Source organism: Micromys minutus (genome assembly GCF_963924665.1).
Source record: "Micromys minutus genome assembly, chromosome: 29".
Lineage (NCBI taxonomy): Eukaryota > Metazoa > Chordata > Mammalia > Rodentia > Muridae > Micromys > Micromys minutus.
The window spans coordinates 14837858-14856550 of record NC_137964.1 but is presented as its reverse complement, the minus strand read 5'-3'; the positions used below and the strand labels follow the sequence as shown (position 1 = coordinate 14856550).

At 50.4% G+C, this 18693-nt stretch overlaps 1 protein-coding gene across 1 annotated transcript in view; it reads right to left on the bottom strand.

The window, feature by feature from the left end:
* Positions 1–2131: 2131 nt before the first annotated feature.
* The window catches only part of LIMK1 (LIM domain kinase 1), a 31001-nt gene continuing 14439 nt past the window's right edge, over positions 2132–18693 (bottom strand). Inside the window, exons 3-16 of the mRNA XM_080940770.1 lie at positions 17885–18023; positions 17544–17653; positions 15480–15686; positions 14620–14725; positions 14354–14520; positions 11556–11739; positions 10984–11070; positions 9680–9811; positions 8718–8777; positions 8389–8454; positions 6464–6620; positions 3959–4014; positions 3562–3719; positions 2132–3442 (exon numbers count right to left, since the gene is read on the bottom strand). Coding sequence (XP_080796896.1) covers positions 3280–3442; positions 3562–3719; positions 3959–4014; positions 6464–6620; positions 8389–8454; positions 8718–8777; positions 9680–9811; positions 10984–11070; positions 11556–11739; positions 14354–14520; positions 14620–14725; positions 15480–15686; positions 17544–17653; positions 17885–18023 — 1792 coding nt within the window. The 3' untranslated portion in view covers positions 2132–3279. The remainder of the gene's footprint in view (positions 3443–3561; positions 3720–3958; positions 4015–6463; positions 6621–8388; positions 8455–8717; positions 8778–9679; positions 9812–10983; positions 11071–11555; positions 11740–14353; positions 14521–14619; positions 14726–15479; positions 15687–17543; positions 17654–17884; positions 18024–18693) is intronic.

Here is an 18693-nt window from a genome sequence, read left to right as displayed (position 1 = left end):
TGCCCACTCATTTGTGTGTGTGTGTCTGTGTGTGCACGCAAGTGCGTGCAGGAAGCCCAGATTACATTTCCAGCACCCACGTTGGGCACTTACAATCATCTCTAACTCCAGGGGATGGGAAAAATATCTGTCCTCTGTGGGCACCTGGACACACACACAAACACCTTCCCCCCCAACAAACACACATAATTAGAAATAACTCTAAAAGAAACGTTTGTGCATGTGTACACACACACACACACATGTACTGTTTGTATGTGTAAATAAAGGCATGCATGTACCTTGACTTGAGGGTGGCAGTTAGAGGACAGCTTGCATCCCGTTCCAACTTGTTTGAGACAGAAATCTCATTTGTCCTTGTGTATGGTCCTCAAACTCCTGAATTGTTTCCACTTCCCATCTTGCTGTATGAATACTGGGATTACATGCACACATGCATACACACACACAGAGATGCACGTGTCAGCACACGCTCTCCCTTCATTCGTGATTTGAATTCACGGCCTCATGCTTGTGGAGCAAGCACTTCATCAACGAATCATTTCCCAAGCCCCGGTATCCACTTTTTAGCTGTTTAGGATGTTTCAACCTTTTCCCCCCTGTACCAAATGCCCTTGTCGGAGACTTTTTTTTCAGTCTCACTATCTAGTTCTAGCTACCCCAGAACTTACGTAAAGTAAGTAGGCTGGCCTGATTCAGAGATCTGTCTGCCTCGGCTTCCCATGTGCTGGCCTTAAAGGTATACACCATCACACCAGCCTGTTTGTTTTACTCTGCAGTCCTAGTTGGCCTGGTGCTGTTTCACTGCCCAGAATGACCTCATACTCGTAGAAACCCTCTGGCTCCCAAATGCTAGGATTATAGGCAAGTGCAACCATGTCTGACGTATGTGTATGGATGTCTTGTCTGCATGTATGTGTGCTTGGTTCCTTTGGAAGCCAGAAGGGTGTATCAGAAACCCTAGAGCTGGAGTTAGAGGATTACAATCATGTAGGTATTGGGAGATCAAACAAGGGTCCTCCAGAAGAGCAGCCAGTGCTCTTAACTGCTAACCACCCCATGCCTGGTTTTAGTATGTTCTTAACTTTAAAAATTTAACGAGTACGGGTGTTTTGTGGGCTTCCAGAGGATGGAGCTACAGACGGTTAGGAGTTATGTGGGTGCTGGCAATCAAACCAGGTCCTCTGGATGAGCAGCCAATGCTCTTGACCACTGAACCATCACGTCAGCCCAGGTTTATTCAGGGCATGAGGACAGTTGAGGGAGTAGAGACAGTGACAGGCAGAGAGGCAGAGTAGAGGTTGGCAAGAACACCAGCCCAGGTTTTCTTAAACAAGGGAGTCCATGCAGCCCTGGCTGACCTCAAACTCCATGTAGCTGAGGACTGCCTTAAGCTCCTGAACCTTTCTCACGTGCTAGGATTACATGCATGTGCTGGCATGATGGTTTGTTAGGGGGTCAAACCTGGGCTTTCTGCATGCTAAGCATACACTCTACCAACTGAACTACACCCCCTTATATTTTTCTCCACCCCACTACACCCGTTTTGATTTTTTGATCTCTAGTTGAAATTGGTCTTAAATTCAGACAAGCTGCAACTCCACTCCCCCAGCTGCCAAGTATGGGTATTACAGGTTACCAGCTCGCCCAGATCCAGCCTCGCCCCTAAAGAGCTTGCCTGAGCTTCCACCTCTTGCCTGAACCTCACCAGCAAGCTTTTAAAAAATATTTGAACAGTAACTAATCTTAATTGAACCATCTCTCCAGCCTCTGAAGATTTATTTATGTGCATGTGTCTGCACATATGCACACAAATGCAGTGCCCGAAGAGGATCCCAGGAACTGAATTCCAGTCCTTTTCAAGAGCCACTGAGCTGTGTCTCAGCCCGCCCCTCATTAGGATCCCCATCCCCCATCCCAGACAGGGCTTCTCTGTGCAGTCTTGGAACTCACTCTGTAGACCTGGCCTAGAATTCACACCTGCCTGTGTCTTGGAGTACTCAAACGGTACGCACACCTACATTAGGCTTCTGAATGCCTATCTCTTGCTTGCTCCATTGGAGCCCTCAGACACAAACACAAGGATGCGAGCCCCACATGGGGAGCACAGAATTGATTTTATTGTTCCGGGTCTGGGTTCATTCCTATCACGGTCACTGGGCTGAGGCAAGGAGGCCTTGCCTCTTTTCAGTCTTGGTTCCACGGGGGTCTGCTCAGACTCTCTTCCATGTTCAAAGTGCACTGAGAAAGCTTCACAGTTTTAATATGTCCCTAGATGTTCAACTGAAGCAGAGTGAAGAAATGGCCCTCCCACCCCCACCCACCTAAAACAAAACAAAACAAAACCATCCCCCCAAACTCCCAGCAGCTGCTGCTACAGCCGTTATGAAAAAATAATACAAACTCTTGTTAAAAAATAGATCACACAGAAAGAACTCAGAGGGCAGATGCACCCAGGGAGGGGGTGGGGCTGCTCCTGCCATGGGGAGAGGCCCAGGAAGGATGCTGAGATGAACCTGGAGGGCTGGGTGCTGGTGGATGGCTGCCTCATTCCCTCTGCCCAGCCTCTGTAGTGTGGGCTGGACCCTCCTTGTCAGCTGGATCCCAGGCATCCTCTGCCCTCTCCCCTGAGGGATCCTGGCTCATCCTGAGGACTGGTACCTATTTCTCACTAAAGTGGCTTTGATCAAGAAATGAGATGGACACGAAGCAAGAGCGAGGGCCACTGCCTGGCCACATGGGAACGGACCTCTCTCTCTCTGCTTTGGGATTTTGATCCCTGTCAATACCTGATACTACCTAGATTTCCCCCAAGGGGATCCTGGACTCCCCTTGGGTTCTAGGGCACATAGCCTCTCCCTTGGCATTTAGGGGCTCACTTCTAAAGCTGCCTTCTAGCCCAGCCTTGCTGGGAAGAGCTGCCAGCAGGTGCAGTGTGCAGACGGCTGCAGGTAAGGCATGGCCCGGGCCCAGCTTCCCCAACCCTCTAGCTCATGCAAAGACAGGTGAGGGGCGGCTCCACAGAATGGGAGGTGAGGCAGGGCAATGTGACCAGCCATGTGTGTGTGCAGCCTTGTGACTTGGGGGCCAGAGGCAGAGAAAGGTTGGGGGGCACCCTTGCATGAGGGAAAAAGGCAGGTCAGGGCCTGGGTCTGGGGGTATGGATAAGGGCACCACTGCCCTGGCTGAGGGCTCCATGCCTAGGCCACCCCCTGCTGAGGAATCTGCTGAGGGTATGTTCTCCAGAGGTGGGGATGCAGATGGTGGGGCCAACTGGGCTCAGTCAGGGACCTCGGGGTGGGCAGGTAGTGTGCTCTCGCCCCGCCGGTAGGTCTCCCAGAAGCCCCGCTCCAGTTTTTCCAGTTGTGGGCCCAGTGGCAGGTGACCAGCCAAGTGCATGCGAAGTGTCTCTAGCCACTGTTCCAGCTTTACGAAAGAGGGCCTGGGTGACAGGTGAGCATCAGGAGATGGTGAGTCTGGCTCTCCCAAAGACCCACCCGTCCCCAAGGCTGAGGATGGAGGCTTCAGGCTAGAGTCCTATCCCTCCTCCCCTCAACTCACCTCTTCTCAGGATCCAAGTCACAGCAGCGCACAGTGATGGGGAAGAAACTTGGTGGACAGTTTGGTGGACAGTAGCGGTCCAGGAAACCCCTTACATTGAGGCCAAAGTCCATAGTCCTTGGCAGATAGTCAGGGTCTGCGTTCACACGCCCAATAATCTGTTCAGTACAGAGCCCACTGGTTAGTGTGACACCCCTGAGCCTGGGGGTTCTGGAAGCTTGCCAAATGCTCTGACGACAGTTCAGATAAAAATGACCAGGGGCTAAACTGTACCCCACTGATACTGTGCTTTGGCTTTGGGGAGCTATGTTCTAAGATTCTGAGGCTGGAGCATGGAAGGATTGGAGAGTGGAGAGGAGCCATGGGTGTGGGTACAAAGGCTGCTTATGCCACCTACCTCACATAGGACAATTCCAAAGGAAAACACGTCCACCTTCTCATCATAACTACGACCTAAACAGAGAGCAAGTATCAGCAGGGATGCAGGGCCAGGAATGGTAACAGACAGGCAGGAAAAGCACTTTCGACTGAGATCCAAGAGCACCGAGGCAGAGATGTGGCTCAGCCGGCAGGCAGCTCGAGTAGCAATCATGAAGCCCTGGGTTCCATTCCCAGCAAGGCAAGAACAGGCTGTGCTGGTGCACAGCTGTAACTCTGGTAGGTAGAAGGTGGAGGCAGGAGGATCACAAATTGAAGGTCATTCTTGGCTATGAAGTCAGTTCGTGGTGAACCTGAGCTATGAGACCCTTTCTCAAAGCAAAACAAAACAAGGCTCAGTCAGACCCAAACCCTTTGTCTGATACGATGCTGGGATCTCTGAGGGGCAAAGCAGGTTAATCCCGATGGCTACCACCTGCTGCATGACTCTGGTCACATCATAAGGACCTGTTAAATTCCTGTAACACACAGGCGTTATTTCATTGGGAGAGAGATCCTGGAGTGGATTGGGGTGCAATGCAAGAGGAAGGGCTTAGAATTGGAGGCACTAAGGAAAAAAAATGAGAGAAAAATGTTTGAGGTAGTTAGTATCTCAGGAGGACATTCCTGGTTCTGCCTGGGGCCCAGGTGCTATCTGAAACTCCTCTTCTTCTCAGTTTTTAGATTTCTTATTTTATGTGTATGACTGTTTTGTCTACATATGTGTATATGCACCGCATGTGTGCTTGGTGTCTGTGGAGGCCAGACGGCATGGGATCCTCTGGAAATGGAGTTTCGGATGGTTAGGAGCCGCCATGTTGGGGCTGGGAACTGAACATCCGCAGAGTGGCAGAGGTGCTCTCAGCAGCCCGGCCACCACCACCTGCCTGTCTCGTTTTAGACAAGGTCTCACCAGGTAGCCCTGGAGCTCACAGACATCCACCTGCTTCAGTCTCTTGAGTGCTGGGATGAAAGATACACAACCAATGTACGCCAATTTTCTTGGTTTTTGAGATAGGGTTTCACTCTAGCCAGGCTAGCCTGAAACTCACCATGTAACCCAAACTGACCTTGAACTCACAACAATCCTACTGTTTCCATCACCCAAATACTGGGATGCCAGATATGTGCTACCACACCTGGAGACTGAACCCAGGACTTACTGTATGTCAGGCAATTAACTAAATACATCTCTAGCCCCATAAACACCATTTCTCCCCGAAAGACAGAGTTTCTTTGTATAACCTTGGCTGTCTGTAGTCCAGGCTGGCTTTGAACTCAGAGATCTGCCTGTCTATCCCAAGGGCTGGGATTAAAGGTGTGCACCACCACTGCCTGACTATAAATACCTTTTTAAAAAAAGGACAAAGCCTGGTCTGGCGGTGGTGGCACACACAAGTATGGAGCGGAGGAAGGTCTGAATTCAAAGACATCCTGCTCTACAGAATAAGTTCTGGGACAGCTAGGGCTATACAGAGAAACATTGTCTTGGAAAACAAAGCAAAACAAACAAAAAACCCACAAGGTCTGGAGAGATGGCTCAGAGGTTAAGAGCACTGACTGCTCTTCCAAAGGTCCTAAGTTCAATTCCCAGCAGCCACATGGTGGCTCACAACCATCTGTAATGGGATCTGATGTTCTCTTCTGGTGTGTCTGAATTATATATAATAAATAAATCTTTGGAAAAAAAAAAACTGACCAAGTCTGGCAGAAATGGTCTGGCAGAAATGGTGGCACACAGCCTTAATCCCAACACTCAGAAAAGAGAGGCAGGTGTATCTCTGAGTTCAAAGCCAGCCTGATCTACACAATGAGTTCCAGGACAACCAGGGCTACATAATAAAAAGGGGCTTATTTCAAACAAAATTAAACACAGCAAATAAATAACCAAAAAGAGATAAAGGCAGACAAGCCAGTAGTGCTCACACTCCGGGCACTCGGGGCCAGAATGCTTACGTAGCACCCATGAAGCCCTGGTTCTGCTCCAGCACCCACAGGCTGAGCATGGTGGCTCAGTCCTGTAACCCTCATACTCTGGAGGCAGGAGGACTGGGAGAGCAAGGCCATCCTTGGCTACAGAGTGAGCGGGAAGCTAACCTGTGTTAAATGGGATGTGGTCTTTAAAGAAGAGAAGGACCTGCTAGATGGGCCACCTGACCATTTGAGTTGAGTCCCAGGATCCACATGAGGGAAGACAACTGCCTTCTACAAGGTGCCTCCTGATGTGTATATGTGCATGCACAGTGTGAAAACTACACCCAACACCCACCCGAAACTAAACAAAGACGAGTAGTAATGTAAAGATGAGGTAGAGGCTGGGGGGGGGGGGGAAGAAGCCACAAAGCCAGAAAACCCTACAAGAGAAGTTGACTCTAGTCAGTTGGACGGAAGCAAGAGAGTAAGGGCCTTGGGGAAACTAATGGGCAGAGAAGCCAGCATGTGAGGTAGCTGCTGCTCCTCCGTCTGGGACCCCTAGAGCACTCACCGTTGATCATCTCTGGCGCCATCCAGTAGGGGTTACCCACCACTGTGTACCGCTTCTTGCGGTCTGGCTTCTTAAGGCTGCGCAAGTCTTCAGACTGACTCTTCTCGTCGATCATGAGTCGGGCCAGCCCAAAGTCAGCCACCACCACATTCCTGTTCTGGAGATTTCACAAGGCAGACTGAGACTTGGTCCTCTCTCTGTTTGCTTCTATTTGGGATCCTTTCCCTATAATCCCACACAGGGCATAGAGAATATACCCCAGGTACCAGGAACCCATGGCGGGGAGGATACCTCCCTCTGTCCCAGCTCTTTGCAAACAGAGCTGCCTACAACTTCTGGAACTTCCAGTGAGGGACTAGAAACATGGTTTCATAGGTAGAAAGCCTTCCTAGAATCTTCCAGTAAGGGATTAGAGCCTGACTCAATAGTAGAATCCTGGCTTAGAATTTCCCCAGTGAGGAATTGGAGCATGGCTGCCATTAGAAGATCTGCCTCGTATCCCACTGAGAAGCCTCAGTGCTTACCTAGCAGGCTCAACATCTTAGATTCCATCTCTGGAACTAAGAAAATCAAACCCAGCAGGCACTATTCAACTGAGGCCAGATGTAGGTTCCCTACTCGCTGTCCCTGTGATGCTTTCTCCAGGTGACTGTCCTGTGATTAGATGGGTAGCTAAGCATCCTTCCCTTTGGGGTAAGCCTGGTCCTCTTGGGTCCTGACTTCTCCTTCCAGGTGTTCCTAATGTTCGTACAGAGTAGGTGACACTGAGGCTGTTAAAAGGGATGCAGGCCACCAAGGCTAACTAAGCAAGATCCACAGAGGAAGTGTTTAGCTCACTTTCTTGCCACCAACACCCAGTTTTGTGTACCACAGTGCAGTGTTTTCTGTTGCTGGGACAGTGCCAGCAGTTAGTACTGTCTTCTGTGTGGGGGTCCTCAGCAGGCTAACGGCTCAGAGAACACTAGGGACTTAAAACATCAAAAGTCAGGAATTCTAAAGTACAGCGTTTGTTTAGATCATAGCTCTGTGCTGACTGGTTGGATGGTTTAGAAACCGTAGGCAATGTTGGTGTCTGTGTGTATCTGTGTATGTGTGTATGTTATTGGGAGTTGAACCCAGATCCTCACGCAGGCTAGGCAAAGATTCCATTGCCCAGTCATGACCCCAGCCCCTGCCTGGGGGATTCTAGGCAGGGGCTCTACCACTGAGCCATGCCCCCAACCCCTCACTGAGGGATTCCGGGTGTATGCTTTCCTCAGCCATGCTGCCAGAACTTTTTTTCCACTTTGTAATTTGAGACTGGGTCTTGCTAAGTTGTCCACTCTGGTCTGATGTGGGTCTGTAGCTTGTGTAGTACTCAATCCTACCCTCACCTTCCTCAGTTCAGAGGCTGACTGCAGTACTTATTGTGGGAGCAGGGCTCTAGACCTGGTCCCCAGTTTGGCCCAGCTCCTCTGCTTTCTGCAGAACACCTGGGGAGCCCTTAAACACAAACCTGTAAACTTGGGACTGACTGCCTCTTACCCTCTTGGCCTTCACTGAAATGCCCCTGCCAAGACTCCTCTTCCAGAATCCTGCCCAGATGCCCCTGCCCACATGCTGATTTATAGCTGTTACTGCTGCTTGCGTAGCCTGTGCCACCTCAGGTGGCATCTGTGAATGCCGCAGTGAAAGCTGGGGCTTTATGTTCTGAATCAGTTTTCCCCTCTGTAACCTGTTCAACCCTTGTGTTGCTGGTGGGTCTGAGGATTGCTGCCACGTTATAAATGGCAGAGCCAGGACTGTAACCCAGGTCTGCCTGCCTCTTGTGCTGGCACCGTGCACCTGACCGCTAGTTCCACGAAAGTCCTGAGAGGAGCAGCTCCTAGGTCCCTTCTTCCTCCAGCACACCCAGCTGCCCAGTGCTGCTGGGCCCCACTGCTCACCTCACGGACCAGACAGTTGTGGGAGTTGAGGTCTCGGTGGATGATGTTCATCGAATGGAGGTAGGCCTGAGGGAACAGAATGAGGCTCTCAGTGGATGTTTAGTTAACAGACTCTCCGACTTAGCAGTGATGCTCTGAAAGCTCCTTGCTTCCTACCCGTCTCGTGGGCTGATGGACTCTAGGCACCTGCTCTACTGCTGAGCTGTACCTTGAGCCTTCACTGGGGGACTCTACAGTCACCCATGTGGCTGCCCCGTCAAAGCTTCCCGTAGGTTCTGCTCCCATACTCCTCATGGCAGAGTGGGTCACCTGAGTGACAGGTCACTTACCATCCCTGATGCAATGTCCTTGGCAAAGCTGACCCTCTGACTCCACGGGTACTGGCTGTCCTAGGGACAGGGAAAAATGGCTAGGATAGAGCCTGGCAGGTGGTAGGCTGAGGGGATTGCACTGGCCCTTGTTTGATTTTTTTGAGACAGCATGTCCTATGTAGCCCAGGCTAGCCCTGAACTTTCTAGTTTCTTGCTTTTATAGACCCTAAAGGCATCTTTTCTTAACAGAACTGATTTCACACACTGAGGGTTCATTACATGTTCTCCTGCAGTTCCCAAACTAGCTATTCTGGGCAGAGACCTGTGTGTTTGTGACTCTGGTGTTGATTTATGCACCTCTCCAGGGCAGACAGTATAAACTACAACCCATGAGTCCATTATAGCAAGTAGGGTGGTAGCCTATTAAACCTTTTTTTCTTCTGTGGTATGTGTATGTATGTGTATGTGCAAGTGGGTGGGGGCCAAAGATAAGTGTTAAGTGTCTTCCTTAACTTCCTTCTACAAGTAAACATTCTATTTATTATATCTATTGTTTATATGTGTTTATGTGTGTAAGGGGGAGCATGTGTGGGACACGGCAACGTTTAGGCATTTGTTCTCTCCTTCTACCGTGTGTGTCTTTACTCTGAGTCATCTTGCTGGCCCTTCTACCTTATTTTTTGAGGGAATGTCTCACTGAAGCCAGAGCTCATGCATGTGGATGAGCTGGTTGGCCACTGGTGCCTGGAGATCCTGCCTCCATCTCCTCAGTGATGGGATCATATCATCCTGGCTGGCACGGAACTTGCCCAATAGAGCAGGCTGGCCTTGAACTCCTGAGACCCACCTGTTTCTCTAGTGCTGAGATTAAAGAGGTTTATGCAGTGCTGGGAATGGAAGCCAAAGCCTCATGTATTCCAGGTTAGACCAGCACTCTTCCAACCAAGCCACATCTGGAGCTGAGCCCCAGCCCCGCTCACCATGCTCTTGATGATGCCCCGCAGGGTGCCGCCCTTGATGTACTCTGTGATGAAGTTCAGCCGCTTGTCCTTGTAGAGCACACCGATGAACTTGAGCACGTTAGGGTGCTCCAAGCACCGCATGACCTTCACCTGGAGGAACACACGCAGGCTGGGGCTGGACCTTCTTCCCCTTGCTCTATCTGCCTAACCAGCAGGGCACCCAGTCTTCTCTCCTCTCACACTGTGAGCCACTGTGTCTTCTGATTAAGAGGGTTCCTCAAGCCTGGTGATGGTGGGGGTGGTGGTGATGGTGGTGATGGTGGTGGTGATGATAATGGTGGTGATGGTGATGGTGGTGATGATGGTGGTGGAGGTGGTGGTGGTGGTGGTGGTGGTGGTGATGGAGGTGGTGATGGAGGTGGTGGTGATGGAGGTGATGGTGGTGATGATAGTGGTGGTGGTAATGGTGATAATGGTGATGGTGGTGGTGATGGTGGTGGTGGTGGTGATGGAGGTGGTGATGGTGGTGATGGTGATGGTGGTGGTAGTGATGGCGATGGTGATGGTGATGATGGTGGTGATGGTGGTGGTGGGGGTGATGGCACTGGCTACAGTGAGGAGGCAGAGGCAGGTAGATTTCTTAAGTTCAAGGCCAGCCTGGTCTACAGAGTAAATTCCAGGACAACTAGGGCTACACAGAGAAACCCTGTCTTGAAAAACCAAAACCAAACCAACGGACCTAACAACAAAACAAACAAATAAACAAACAAACCCAGAAAACTTTCATATTTCAGGCTGGTCTTGAACTATGTAGCCATGGAGGTCCTTGAATTCCTAATCTTCACACCACCGTCTCAAGATGCTGGGATAACAGGTATGTAACCAGTTTTAGCTCGAGAATCCAGGGCTTTGTGCATGGTAAGCAAGCTTCTAGCAACCTGCACCACCAACCCATAGCTGTTCTGACTTTTGTGTCTTTGAGTTAATGTCTCATATAGCCCAGGCTAGCCTACAACTGTCTATGTAGTTGAGGAAAACCTTGAACTCTGATCTTCTTGCTTCCATCTTCCGAGTGCTGGGATTATAGACGTGTATTATAATGCCTGGTATGTGTGTGGTTTGATATGTGCTAGGGATTGAGTCTGGGGCCTCAGCATGCTAGGCAATTCATCTCCTATGGCTCAGGGCTGCTCTGTCTTTGCTCAGGCTGCCCTGTCCCCAGTGACACCTCTTTTACTGGTGGCATGCTTCCCTCATCCTCTTGGGACCCCTTCCTCCCCTTCTCACAGGGGAGTAGACAGACATGTGACCTCTCCACTGACCTCCTTGAGGAACGTCCTCTGGGTCTCCTCGTCAAACCGGATAAGTTCCTTCATCACCATCACCTCGCCTGTTTCTCGGTGTGTCACCTATGTTGAGGATATGGAGGTACAAAACTTAAGGTCCAGTAGGACACACTAACTCATGTCTCTAACCCCAGCTACTTGGGAGGCAGAGGCAGGAGGAACTCATGCCTAAGGCTAGCCTGGGCAACTTAGTGAGACCTTGTCCTGATACATTAATAAAACCAGGCATGCTAGTACATCAGTGTGATACTGGTACTTGGGAGGTGGAAGACACAAGAGCAGTTCAAGGTCATCCTCAGCTACACAGTGAGTTCAAGGCCAGCTCGAGCTACATGAGACTTTGACCTTAAAGACAAACCACAAAGTTCTGAGTCTATTTGTGTAAAGTCTCTTCCACCTCAATAGCTCAGGGAAGTCCAGGAAACGGAGTGGGTAACCCTGGGATGAGAGCACAGAATCCACGTCCCCCGTGTTGGATTCCCGGGGAGGGAGTGTGAGGGAAGAATTAGTCAGAAATCTCACCCCGCCTGCCCTCCCCATTTGCATACCTTGATGGCCTGGCCAAAACAGCCCTTGCCCAACACCTCCCCATGAATGAGGTCAGACGGTCGAAAGATGCGGTGTGGTCGGCAGACCACTCGGAGGGACTCGGAACGACCCAGGTCCTTACGCTGGGAGGCTGGTGAGACTAGTGAGCCGGCACCCGGTGATGTGTCAATACTGCAGCTCCTCCTGAGAAAGGTACACGGGGCCCAGTGCCATGGGGAGGTGGCACCCGCCTGAGACTCTGCCCTCCTTGTAAAAGCACCACATTAACCAGCTGCTGCTTATCCCCAATCCTGGGAGTAGGTGGGACAGCTTCGTGTCTTGGGGGTAGCTACAAAGTTCATTAGGAGGTGCCCAAGGCCTCCTCTGCTTGGTGGCCCAGGCTCAGATACCCTGCCTGAGAAGTCCGATACACTGCAGTACACAGATACCCCTGCTCACGACCTCAGTTATGAACAAACTGGGAGGAGAGAATACATGCCCTTGACGGTACAACCTCTTAGAACAGTGGTGCACACCTTAAATCCCAGCATTTTAGAGGCAGAGGCAGGGGGATCTCCAAGTTCAAGTCCAGTCTGGTCTATAGAGAGAGTTACAGAACAGCCAGGTCTCCAGAGAAACCCAGTCTCCAGAGAACAAAAGAAAGGAAACGTAGCTATCATCCCAGAAGAAGGGCTTCTTCAAGAGTCCTGGGGAGGTCCCAGCAGAAGTGGGACAAGGGACAAGTTACCTCTGACTACTCCTCGTGTCCTTCCTTTTGGTTCTTCAGGCTCAAGGACAGAGGACTCATGGCTCCTGATCCCAGGGTCACTGCACCAGACCATGAGCCAACTCTGACTTGATATCTTACATCAAATCCTTCATCTTGGACCACAGTAATCTTTGTAAAACACACCATTGTGTAAGGAAGATGCTAGTTTGTGTGTTGTTTTCTCTACAGCCTCAAATGAACCTTCACTATTAAGGTATTAATAGAAGAGGAAGAGGAGGAGCAGGAGGAGGAGGAGGAGGACGAAAACAACTAGAAATCAGCTGGGTATGGTCAAACATATGTTCGGTTCCCATTACTTAGAGAGATGGAGGCACAAAAATCACAAGTTCAAAGCCAGTCTGGGCTATGTATGAAGGAAAACGTAAATAAACTAAAAATCATCCAAACAAGCCAAGAAATGGGGGGTAGGGTGGGGGAACTGGATGCCAGAAACCAAGGTTGTAGTCCCTCATGATAGTTTTGTGTGTGTTGTATGCATGTGTCCATGAGTGTGTATGCATATTTGTGTGTGAGCATGTAGAGGCCTAAGTAAATGTCAGGTATTTTCCTCAATCACTCTCTGCCGTCCTATTTAGTCCTATTTAGACTTAGTATCTGTAGTTATCTGTATGTGTGGGTTTGTGCATGTAAGTACAATGACCGTGGAGGCCAGATAAAGGACATCAGATCCCCGGGAACAGGCAGAGGTCAGCCACCCAAAGTGGGTGCCAAGAACCAGACTCTGGTCCTGCAAGAATGTACACATTCTTAAGTCTTTTGTTCCCCCGAGACAGGGTCTCACTGTGGAGGCTGGCCTCTAACGCAGAGATCCATTTGCCTCTGCTCCCAAAGTGCTGGGATTAAAGGCATGTGCCACTACACCTGGCTTGCTCTTAGCTTTTAACTGCTGGTCCAGCCTTCCAGCGTCCTTTTGAGACAAGGTCTCTTGACTGAACCCTGCGCTGGAGTTCCAGGTGTGTGGTCTTTTGCATGGTGCTGCTGGGGGTCTGAACTGAGGTCTTCATGAGGGCACAACAATCACTCCTACCCCTGGAGCCAAACCCTGCACTCTGTATCCCCACTGAGGAACATGAGTGGAAGACTAGCAAGAACACACATGTAGCTTATAAAGAACGAGCTATGTATCCATGATGACGAATGACAAGTCACATGAATGCAATCTGTACCAATCCTACCTATATTAGTGCAACTATTTTTTTAAAATTTCAAGAGTTGGCACACTAAAGTGATAAAATTGGGGGAGGTCACTTATTTTTAATAAATAGGGTCTTATGTAGCCCAGGCTAGCCTCCAACTTACTAGGTAGCCAAGAATGAACTTGAACTTCTGATCCTCCTGCTTCTACCTCCTGAGTGCTGAGTTTACAAGTGTGTGCCACCACATGTGTTACAAGTGTGTGCTACCACGCCTGGTCAATGTGGTACTAGGGATGGAACCTGGAGCTCTGTGTAAACTCGGTGAGTACTCTGAACACTGACCTAGAGCCTGGCCTCAAAATATGTCTTACCTGTGCCTCCTCCTCACTGGTACCTCCCTGCTCTGTTCATCTGCCTACAGAAAACAGTCTGGCACGCCTCTTAAACTTTAAAAGCAGACAGAAGGCCTACAAGATGGCTCAGCAGATAAAGACACTTGTCACCAAGCCTGACAACCTGAGTCTGACCGATACGAGGCACTGAGGAGCTCTCAGGGCCCATCTCAGTGCTCCCCTCCCCAGCAAAGTAAACGAGGGACCAACAGAAAATACAAGATGTGGGCCTGCCTGGGAAGGTCTCTGTAACTTCCAGCTGGGGGCGCTGCTCGCTTTCTCATCCCCAGGTCTTCCTACACTGACTGGTGGAGTTGATGGGATGGGGGGAAGCTTGGAGTGAGAGCACAAGCTACTCTTACAGAATTGCCAGGCAGGCTCACAGCTTCCAGCTGCAGAGGACTGGACACCCTTGTGGCCACCAGGCATGCATGTGGTGCACAGCCATACACGTAGACCAGACACCCGTGTAAAAGAAGCTGAGGAACAGGTTGACTCACAAGACAGGTTTCTGCCGGGCAGAGCTGCCTGCCTGTCCGCTGGGGGTGTGCACCGGGGAGCCCAGCGGGCTGGGATCCGACACTGGCCCATGGCCCAGTGAGTCATGGGGGTCGTGCTCCAGGGTCAGCTGGAGCAGGCGGCTGGTCTCCTGGATCAGCAAGTCAATCTGGGGACAGGTGTGGACAGGTGAGTCTCCTGAGGCCGCGGCAGAGCTCAGGGGTGAAGCTCCTACCACCCCATCCCGCCCAGCCTTGTGTCCGTCTACCTCGTCCAGCGGCACATTCCGGATTGGCGTGCCATTGATTTCCAAGATCCGGTCTCCAATGTGGATGGAATTCTTCACATCTGGGCTCATGCAGCCTGGGTCCACTCTGAGGATAAAGCTGTGGTTAGACTAGTTCCCCTCTGACCTGTGCCCTTGAGCCCCAAGAGGAAACCAAAAGCCAAGACACATGCACACACATACACAATAAATAAAAAAAAAAAAAAATATATATATATATATATATATTTTTTTTTTAAGTCAAACAGTGGCTGTGCTTGTAACCCCGGAGTTAGGGAGTTATCCTCTGTGAGCAACTCTGATGAAACACATTGGGTCACACACACCCCCAAAAAGGAAAATACCTGAAAGAAGAGTTGCAAAGAATGAGGGATCCATGCAAGTGGGAGGGGAACAGGAGGGATGGGGAGTGTGACCAAATGCATTATGTAGAGCATGAAGGTGCCACCGTGAGCCTGTCGTTAAGCACAGTTAATAGTAAGATAAAACGGGCTGGAGAGATGGCTCAGCAGTTAAGAGCTCTGGCTGCTATTGCGGAGAACCAGGGTTCTGTTCCCAGCAACCACCTGATGGCTCACAACCTTCTAGCTCCAGTCACCCTTGTGGCCACCAGGCGTGCATGTGTGTGATGACAGACATACATGCAGGCAAAACACCCGTGTAAAATCTTTTATTTTAAAGGTTACAACTAGAACCACAGAACTGCAATTTCCACCTCAGGTGGAATCCTTCCTCTCCCCCACTCAGGTTGTTTATGTCAGGAATCCTGTCACAGCAGCAGAGCGCTAATACTAATCAGGTCGCTACAACAGAGCCCCCACCCGGCGTGGCAGCCCACTCACCCTTGGACTCGGACGGTGTGCGAGTGTTCCGTGCCACATCCTGGTGGGCCGTGAGGGGGGTCGATGGAGACAGACAGGCCTCGTTTGCCATGAGCGGAGGCTGGGATAGACACTAGGGTGACTGTGTGGGGCAGGTGGGAGCCGGGGGAGTCGGGCAGGATCTGTTCGATGACTGGAGTTACCACAGTCTGGTAGTAGCACTGCCCACTATGAAGGTCATCGACGGTGCGGATCCAAAGAGAAAGGGAAGAAAGAGCACGGGGGAGAAGTCAGTAATGCTTTTCTGCAGTCCAGAGCAAGCTGGTGGGATGCAGGGCAACACTGGGCATGCTCAGTTGTCTCAGCACACCCAACTCTGGGTCTGTTATTCTGGTTAAAATTTTTTTTTTTTACATTTATTTTTGTGTGTTTGCTTAACTATATGTGTGCCAATACATATGGAAGTTAAAAAACTTTGCAGAAATCGGTTTTCTCCTTCCATCATGGATTAAACTAAGTTTGTTAAGTTTAGTGGCTAATGCCTTTACCTGCCGAGGCATCCCATCAGGCTGTTATGTCTTTTCATTGCACTTACTAATTTTGTTTTTGTGTCTATGGGCTTGGGGGGGATACCCATGCCACAGAGTATGGAAGTCAGAGGACGACTTGTGAGTCAGGTCTCTCCTTCCACCATGTGGGTTCTGGGGATGGGATTCAGGTTCATTCGGCTTGGCAGCAAGCACCTTTACATACTGAGCCATCTCACTGGCCCCATTTTGGCTCTGTCTATCCGGTGATATTGTCAGATGGCCAAGACAGGGAGAGCCCCTTGCGGATACATCTCCTTTGGGAGGAAGTCATTAAAAACCCATTTGGGATTGGGTCAGTTGTTCTCAAATCCAGCTCTGTTGGTGTTTCATAAGAGAGAATCTGTCTGGTGTTTTGTCCCTGGCTCTGGGGAGAAAGACTCTAAGTCCTTGGAACAGGGGGATCTTTGTTATTTATGAGCCCCTTGGAGGATGCTTGAGTCTATGCAAATGAGTCACATCAGGGCTGGTCCCACAGTCACTAACGGTGACTGAAGGCTTGGGGCTTCTAGCCAGCCTGGATTCCCAGGAGTAGGCTAGAGACATCATAATCATGTGGCCCAATGACTTAAACAAAACCTCAGTGAAATCCCTGGATGCTGGGCCTCAGTGTGGCATGCCAGTTAGTAAACCTAAGATGGGCTGGGGGAGAGGTGGAAGGCGCGCTGGCTTGGTGCAAATGTGATCTGAAGCACCGTTTGGAGGTCTGTTGATCATCACACTTGGGGTCACTGCATTGGAAGGCAGTGGCTTTAAGTGTGGGAGGGCCTGGGGATGCGCAAGTGTGTCGCTGCTGTCTAGAGCAGGAACAGACCTGCTGTTGGTGATGGTATCTGTAGCTTGTGGGGTCTGTGCCAGCTCTGTGGCTAGAATCAGAGTTCTACTGCAGAGGCAGAAGGAAGAGAGCTAGTGTGTGTGGGGGGGCACTTCTGGTTTCTGTCAGTTTCTTCTTTTGTTTTTTGGTAGTACTAGGACTGAACATAGACCCTTACTAATGACATGGAAGCCCTCTACCACTGAGCCACACCCCCAGCCCCTTACTGAGGGATTCTAGGCAGGGGTTCTATCACTGAGCCACGCCCCCAGCCCCTCACTGGGGGATTCTAGGCAGGGGTTCTATCACTGAGCCACGCCCCCAGCCCCTCATTGAGGAATTCTAGGCAGGGGCTCTACCACTGAGCTATGGTCCCAGATCTCTTTTTTCTTGAGATTGTATCTCACTAAGTTGCCCAGACTGGCCTAGCAATTCTCTTGTACTGGCCTCCTGAAAAGCTGGGGTGACAGGCACTTCAATTCCTGCCATGTCTAATGGAGGCAGGGAGCAATGGCACTTACCCTCTCCTGTTTTACCAGGTGGAGTCTGGTACTGTGTCTGTACTGTTCTGGCCTGGAACTCACTACAGAGTAGTATAGCTTTTATGGTACCATAAAGGCCTTCGTATGGGCAGCCTTGGTGACAGTGCAGGCCCCCAGGCGGGAACAAGCCCACAGTACTCACCAGTACAGCTTGGAGTGCTCCACCAGTGTGTAGGTGTCTCCATCGCCAATGAAGGTTCCACAGGCGAGGCAGATGAAGCACTCAGGGTGGTACTTCAGCTCCCCGGCCACCTGCAGGGGTGAGGACACAACACAAAGCTTAGTGGTGTCCACTGTCCCCACAGCCATCATCATTCTCCTCTTAGGGGAAAGCAAGGTAACCCAGACAGAATCTTGCTGGACGGGTAGAGGACTGAAAGGTCTGGACAGATAAAGAGATGGGCTCGGATGCACAGGGGACATTGGCGGGGAGAGAATGCACATTTGCCTTAGGAGGTGGGCAGGTAGGGGAAGGTAGCTTACCATGACCAGCCCTTTGGTGATATGTTCGGAGCACCCGTGGCAAGACTCGCCATAGCGGGCCCAGTAGTCCTTCTTGCAGAAGAGCTGTCCATCCTTCTCATAGTACTGGTGTGAAAGGGAGGCGCTACACTCACAGCACCTGGGTGGAAGGGGGCGGGGCTGAGGATGGCCGGCTACCATCTCAGCACAGCTGGTTTAATTTAAAAAACAATTCCTGTTCACTCGAGTATGCCTGCTTTGTCTGTACGTGTGTCATGTGTGTACGGTCCCTGTGGAGGCCAGAGAACACCGGACTCCTTGGAACTGGACTTACAAGCAGTTGATGATGCAGATGCACAGGTACATACTTAACTGCTCTGCAAAAGCAGCAAGGATTCTTGATCCTAGAGCCGTCTTTCCAGTTGCTATCTACAGGTATGTATAAGATTTTGCTTTTGAAAAAAATCAAAATAAAATAAGGGCTGAAGGTGTACTTCTGTTGGTAGAGCTTGCCTAGCATATATAAAGACCTGTCTCAAAAAACAAACCAAACGAACAAACCAAAACCTGGAGAGATGGCTCAGCGGTTAAGAGCACTGGCTGCTCTTCCAGAGGTCCTGAGTTCAATTCCCCAGCAACCACACGGTAACTCATGACCATCTATACTGAGATCTGATGCCCTCTTCTGGCATGCAGGTGTACATGCAAATAGAGCACGTGTGTGTGTGTGTGTGTGTGTGTGTGTGTGTGTGTGTGTGTGTGTGTGTGTATAAAAAATCTTAAAAAAAAAACAAACAAAAAACCCCAAAACAAAACAAAGAGAAGGGTAA